Here is a 7,126-nt window from a genome sequence, read left to right on the forward strand (position 1 = left end):
AAATACAAAGTATTATTGATTACTAGGGATGCACGGGTAGTAAAATTTGGCCAAATACCAGGTCCGGGTACCTGGTCACTAAGCTTTGGTTGAGGCCAGGTGTCAAGTGGGATCGAGTTCCCCCCAAAAAAATATACACAAAAATTAGAAATAAAAACACAATTAATGTTTATTACATTTGTCCAAATAATCACCAACAGAACATTCAAGTTTTACTTTCAACTTTCAATGCCTAGTCCCAACTTCTCAAACCCTAATCATATTGTTTGCAAAACCCCCACCTTCCCCACAAATCCACTTCTCAAGCTATGCCTGTTATTAACCCCTATTGTTCTCTGAATCCCTGCCTTTCAGCAGACGGTCAGTCTTTGTTGCTTGGAACAAATTTTTTTTTAACTAAACCAATTACTGACTGTAACTTTCAGTACCGCATTAGTCGCCACAAAGATTAGGTCTTAGATGCCTAATTTCAACACTCGGCTGGAGCCCAGTATTACCGGGTAGCCCAATACCCAGCCAGAGCCGAATATTTGGCTGGGTACCTATGCATCCCTATTTATTACAAGTAGTTTCATGTATTTTATAAAATTTGTGCTATTACTTTGTCTTTAAAAATTCTTCCAAGAACACCTGAATAAAACTGTTTTCATTTTGTTTGTAATATAGATAACATATTCTAATTTATCTTAAATTAAAGTTTATATTTTACTAACTATATTCTAGCAAAGCTTTTTGTTTGGGAGCAAAACACCTTTAAAATTTTGAAATGGTTATCTCATAATAAGGACAAAAAACTGAAATGCTGCTTATTTTTAAATAATTGTAGCTATTATGTAAACATAGATGTGTAGATATTTTTATCAAATCTGAGACTAAAAAATGGAATTCTAATTTTTGTTAAATATTTTGGTACAAAATTAGCTGTAATTTTTCTGAATGATATTTTAATTTAGTGGTTACAGCAGTGTTGCTGGCATTAAGCATAGCCTACTACGAAAGTCATATTCAGGAAACACCCATCACAAAAAGGAGAAGATTTGTTGCTTTCACACCAGATCAGTTTGAAAAAATAGCAGATTTTGAATTTGAAATGGTAGGTAGTTAGTAATTTTCTTAATTAAAAAACACTATATATTTAGGCAAATTTTAAACACCTGCATATACAAGATTTTTTATTGTAGGTCAGTTAGTTCTGTTGATTTTCTCATGAATCTTGCTCTTTCTAACACGTCACTTTACCAGAGAAAACTTATTATGCTTTCCCAGCTAGTTAATAAACAAAAATTTATTTGAAAGCTGCTGACAAAACTAACAGAGGACAGAAAAGTATTCCAAGTGGTATTAATATGCAGCATAAGAAATAACAATGAAATTTTGCAAAGCAGTCATTGGGAGAAAGGATGAGAGCCATATGAAGATAATAGAATAGGGGTAAATAACAAATTCAGATGAGACTGGTTGGAAATGGTTGGCATCATTGACATGACAACAACTCTTGGAGAAGTCAGTTGGAAAGCTGACATACCAGGGGAAAGCACCGTGTTCATGGTATAAAGATATAATTAATTATGATAAGTGCAGCTGTAAGGCCTTAATGTGGGCAAAACATGCTAAATAAATAGAAATTAAAGTTTACGTTTCTATGTTTGAGCAGAACGGTAGGTGTATTAGTATTCAACTTAAGACAACTAAAGCAGTTGCATCATTACATGACAGTATTTTGAATGTATAGGTTCAAAACACTATTCTTTAAATGTTTTGTATAAAATCAGCAACAGGTTAAACTACTGTGCCAGGCCATGATCTCACATCTTCAAAATGTTTTTGTTTAAGTTACTCAAGTAAATCGCATCCCATGTATTTACTGTATTATCCACTGTAAGATTTTATGGTATATCTTATAAAAAGAACAAGGTCAGTGTAGGAGATATAATTCATAATTTAAAATTACTTGTGCTTTAGTAGTCTGAAAGGGTTTGTAAGTTTTCAAGATGTCATGCTCGGGAAATAATGGAAAACTATTAATGAGCATTAAATGTATTGGTGAATTAACAAGTATCTAGATAGATGGGAGGATATTTTAGATACTGTAAGAGAAGAATATAATATAAAAATATATAAATCATCCCTATCATTGGTATTGAAAGTGTCTACATTTTTTATCCATTAGTCACTTGCATTCCTGGTTGTGTTTTGTTGGTGCATGCTTTAACATGACATTGTAGTAATATTGCATGTACAAAACTGTATGTACATTGTTTAGATACGATATATGGGCTGCTTTTTCTTTCTTACTAGGATGGTCAACTTATATTACAAATACATATGTGGTTAATTGTTTGACTTCCTGCTAGAACATAAAAGTAGATTGAGAAAACACTTTTGTTTTTATTTGCAGCAACTGGAAGCTTTTCAGTCTCAGGTTTTACCACAAACCCATGTAGCCTGTCAACGAGTTGCAGGTGTTGCTAATCGTCTTCTTCATTCAAACATGGACTTGGAACAAATCTATGATAAGAAGTGGTCAGTCACTGTTGTAAATAACCCCACAGAAAATGCTTTTGTTTTACCTGTAAGTGCATTTACTTCTATCTATCTCCTGAAATTAGATTACTAAAGAATATTTAGTTATTACTATTAGTGGTAACATTAATGTGGCTGTAATTCTTTTCATGCCAAGATATATCATTTATTATAACAGTAAAACTATATATCTACTAAGTTAATTGAAGAAAGAAAAACTGGCTAATTTCACTTCAGTTTATTTTGAAGATTTGTCTTTTTGTTTGTAGTGCTGTAATAAGGGGTAGAACTACTGGCTTATATTTGTTGAAAGAACTTATTTTACAGGTAATACAATAAATGAAATAAAATGTTAAAATGTAGTTTAATAATACATTATACAGAATGTTAAGCAGAAACCGTAAAAAGAACAATGTTAGATAATGTTCTACCTTCTTATTTCTTTTAGTATTAAATCCCTAATGACCACATTAAATGCTAATTGCATACCCAGTTTTGTGGAAGGTAATAATTGACTCATTTAACTGATGTCTTTAAATTCAAAGCCAGAAGTCTATAAAATAGGGGAAAACGTGCCCTATTTGAAGGACCTTTTTATCCTCTTTTTCTAGGCAAAAATCATAAAACAAAATAGCCATGTATATTTATGGACAGTTTTGAGTTATCATATGAAAAATTACAGTAATCAGGCTTGAGAACTCTAGGTGATAGATGTACAAAATCAATTTTGTTTACAATAAAATGTCTTGGGGGGGGGGGTTTACACTGCTGCTGCTTTTTCAACATAACATTATTTAAGTTAGCATACATGTTATTTTTTATACTTATTGTACCATAACACTTCTTTTGTGTCTAATACACGAGCCACATTTGGTACATTTTATTGAAGCAATGCAGGTGCTACATGCATGTCCTTTTTTTATTCCTGTAAACTCCCAGTGTAGCATAGGGCCATAACAACACCTCGCCAACAGAAGGTGTTGTTGCAGTTACTTGTTGCAGGTTGGTTTTTTACGGGGTGAAGTTGCTAGCCCCGTGCTCAACCCTCCCCTTTCTCATCCTGGACTTGGGACCAGGCAAAGGCGTAGGTTGGCATGTTTGGTGTGACAGGGATTCGAACCCGCGACCCTCAGATTATGAGTCGAGCGGCCTAACCACCTGGCCATGCCGGGCATGTATGTCCTTTACTCCATCACAATTGTCCGCTGGAATACATGAAAGAAGCTAATAAGTTTAATGTTTTGATGGTGTTTTTTTTTTTAATACAACAACTTTTGTAAATTAATCGGCATTATATAAATCAGAAAATTGAATTTTTCATGTGAGTGACATTTAATGTGTGATCACTATTCAAACATTGTCAAATGGTTCTGATAATGAAAAAAAATAAAAACTCTGACATTGCTTGAATGCCTGATGAACTTTTAGGTATTTAGAATTATCTCCAAGTTCCTGGCTAGTGAATGAACCTTTGAATACAGTCCTACTTGTTTATGCACTACATGTGTAATAGAGCTTGAACATTAAAGAAACTGAACTGTGAGTGCTTTAAATTTATATTCATGCAAAAGTGAACTTTTATCTTGTGTAAAATTCCCTAAACCTCTATTTTATTTTACTTAATGAATTCAAACTTCTCTCTCTAAGAAGTATGTTTTTAATGTTCTTTCAAAGGTAACTTTAAGATTTTCTAACATCAGAATGACATAAGTAAGAATTAAGCTAAATACTTGTAAAGATTTTGTTTTGACTAAAAATTGATTTATTTTCTCATTAAGGAAAGCTTTGTGTTTTTCTTATGTTACAACTGTTTCTGCAGAGTGGCCAGATTTTTGTCTTCACCGGCATGCTTCGTCTCTGTATTAATGATGATGAGCTTGGAGTGGTTCTGGCCCATGAGATGGCTCATTGTGTTCTTGGCCATGGGGTGAGTTTATTATTCTTAATGTGGAATTTTGATTGAAAATTTTCTTACATTGAAAACCATGCCTTTCACACGTGCTTGTGTATTAATTATATCTTTAACGTTTTAATCACACAAATTAGAACATATCAAGAATGATCCATAGATCAACATTAATAAACTTTTATTTTAACAATTCCAAAGTTGGGCATTAAGAAACAAACAACACTATATAACCTCTTTATAAAGTAGCTACTACTAGTACTAGAGAAACAACAACATTAATCTGGTAAAGATATCATAAAACAAGCTTTTTGTGTTGTTATTGTACTGTGTTTTTGTGAAGGGTAGTGTATTATCACAGAAGGCAGGAGCATACCATTTGAAACCGTTAACCCTATTACGACTGATGAGCACCTATCAGGTGTTGAGTGCATGCCTGCATATCAAATTTGGAAATATAAGTAGGAATTATAGTTCTAACTCTATTTCAACAAAATTGACTCAAAAAATAATAGATTTGTTACCACTTTGTATCATTTACTCATTGTAAGTCACTAAGAAAAATTTTTTTTCAAACTTACATTTCTGCACAGCTCACCTGTAAATGTACACATTGATTTATTTGAGAATTTTTCTGTTCATCCCAAAGCATAGGTTTTTATTTTCTGGTAAATTATCACCCCATGAGAATACAAATAATCAAGTGTTGTTTCTCTCCTAATTTTCCTTTTCTGGCTGAAGATTTATTATTGCAGGCCTCTGTTCTCATCACATTCTGTGAAATCATAAAAAGGTGGGAAGAACTACTTGGAAACAGCTAAAGGCAGCCTTTAAGTACCATTTGATAGAGATAATTATATAATATACACATTAATATAAAGTGAGTAAAGTGGTAGGAGAAACAATTATTGTTTTGTGAGAAAGTGATTAAATGTAGCTCCTGCAGAGGAGAACATTGGAATTTAGTGTGATGTTTAGAAGACTTGGGAGTTTTTGTATACTTTTACCAGATGTTGTTTTCATTCCTGAAAATATTTTTTTTGTTTCATTTGTTTGACAGAGCATCAGGTAAGCCTTATTAGGCTTAGAGAGCATGATAGCAATGGCAAAATATTGCAGTGACTCAAATCTTTATGCACTGAAAGTTATTATGTCTATTGTGCTCAAACAATTCACATAAATAAAATAACTGAAAAATGAAAAAAAAGTGTATTTATTAGATATAAGTTGATTTTGATCAAGAATATTATGTAGCCTGACCTGACATCATTTTCAAAGGTCAGGTTTTAAGTCACTAATAAATCTTTGTCCGTTTATGTGTTTTTTATGATTTTAGCTAAAAGTGGTGACTTCTGCAGTTGGAAAAATAAAGTTTTGAAAGAAATGTATTCATGAAAATTAATCAAATCAAAATTGTCTTCATATATAAAATGGAATTTTTGATCACCAATAAAAGTTCCAGTTCTCTTGACAAAAGGAACCATTTTTAGTGTTTTACCCAAAAGTGTTTCCCAACAAAATTTCATGACATAGAAAACTTTAAAAAAACTAAGTCAAATGATATGATTTTTTAAAAGCTGAAACTAGATACTATTTAGTAAGTTTTTGTTAAGTTTCATGTAATTTGGTTGAGTATTTCCACTATGAGGAAAAAAATTGAGGATATCAGTGACACCCCTCAGTTTGAATAGGGTTAAGCATATATCACCACACTATTTAAACTATCTAAAAAAGAAACAGTTGCCTTTTTTTTGCTATCATATTTATCTATTGTGAAAAATTTCTCAACAAGAAAAGTAAAAAAGCAGAATATTATATTTTCTATACTTGTTAACATGCCCTCCCCAAAGTGGATCAGCTGTAAGTCAGTAATCTTACAACAATTAAAATTGGGTTTTAATACTCTTGGTGGGCAGAGCAGAGATAGCTCATTGTGTAGCTTTGAACTTAACAAAAACAATTTTTGTTAACATAATATATAAAAGATACTATTGAATATTTTTTTTATTGATGAATTCAGTACACAAACTAAATGCCTTCGTTTTTTATGTCTATGTACATTAACCCACATTTTTTACATGAAATGCCCCCAGCGGCTCAGTGTTAAGTCCGAAGACTTCTGATGCTAAAAAGTGGATTTCGATGCTTGTGGTGGGCACAGCACAAATAGTCCATTGTGTGACTGTGCTTAACAACATACAATGTTTAAGGAAAAACATTATTACCATATACATTTACAGTTAATCTTGCATATGGTTACGTATCTGCTTGTTTGTTAATTTTCAGTAGAAATTCTTTCTGAGATACTTTAGCGATACAAGTCCTTTCTTAATTAAAACTAGTTTATTCTTTCTCATTACAAACTTTGTAATACACTTAATTTCCACAGTCACTTTAAACTTAATTACTTTTATAAACACACGCTATAATTCACAGCAATTCACACACTTAACTTACGGTGCCTACTGCTCGCTTGACTCAATTCTCTATATCTATCTCCGGCTTACATACTAAAAAAGAGGGCATCTAGCAAACGCTGGGACATTTGTGAGGTTGCCCGCTAAGTCAAGATCTTTCTAGAAACTCCAGCGTGCATGCTCCCAGCATCTCGTGACTTCCGCTGTCGTAACACTGCCCCTTCCTTAGTATTGTTCATCCCGAACAATAGCACTTACATTAAACCAATAGATAATTAAC

The 7,126-nt window shown here is 32.5% G+C and overlaps 1 protein-coding gene across 2 annotated transcripts in view; it reads left to right on the forward strand.

Moving 5' to 3' along the window:
* The window catches only part of LOC106458120 (metalloendopeptidase OMA1, mitochondrial-like), a 23,596-nt gene that overhangs the window by 6,448 nt on the left and 10,022 nt on the right, over positions 1-7,126 (forward strand). For both annotated transcript variants that reach the window (XM_013917579.2, XM_013917580.2), the window contains exons 4-6: positions 954-1,093; positions 2,399-2,572; positions 4,343-4,450. In XM_013917579.2, coding sequence (XP_013773033.1) covers positions 954-1,093; positions 2,399-2,572; positions 4,343-4,450 — 422 coding nt within the window. The remainder of the gene's footprint in view (positions 1-953; positions 1,094-2,398; positions 2,573-4,342; positions 4,451-7,126) is intronic.

This window comes from Limulus polyphemus, unplaced genomic scaffold (genome assembly GCF_000517525.1).
Source record: "Limulus polyphemus unplaced genomic scaffold, Limulus_polyphemus-2.1.2 Scaffold418, whole genome shotgun sequence".
Taxonomy (NCBI): domain Eukaryota; kingdom Metazoa; phylum Arthropoda; class Merostomata; order Xiphosura; family Limulidae; genus Limulus; species Limulus polyphemus.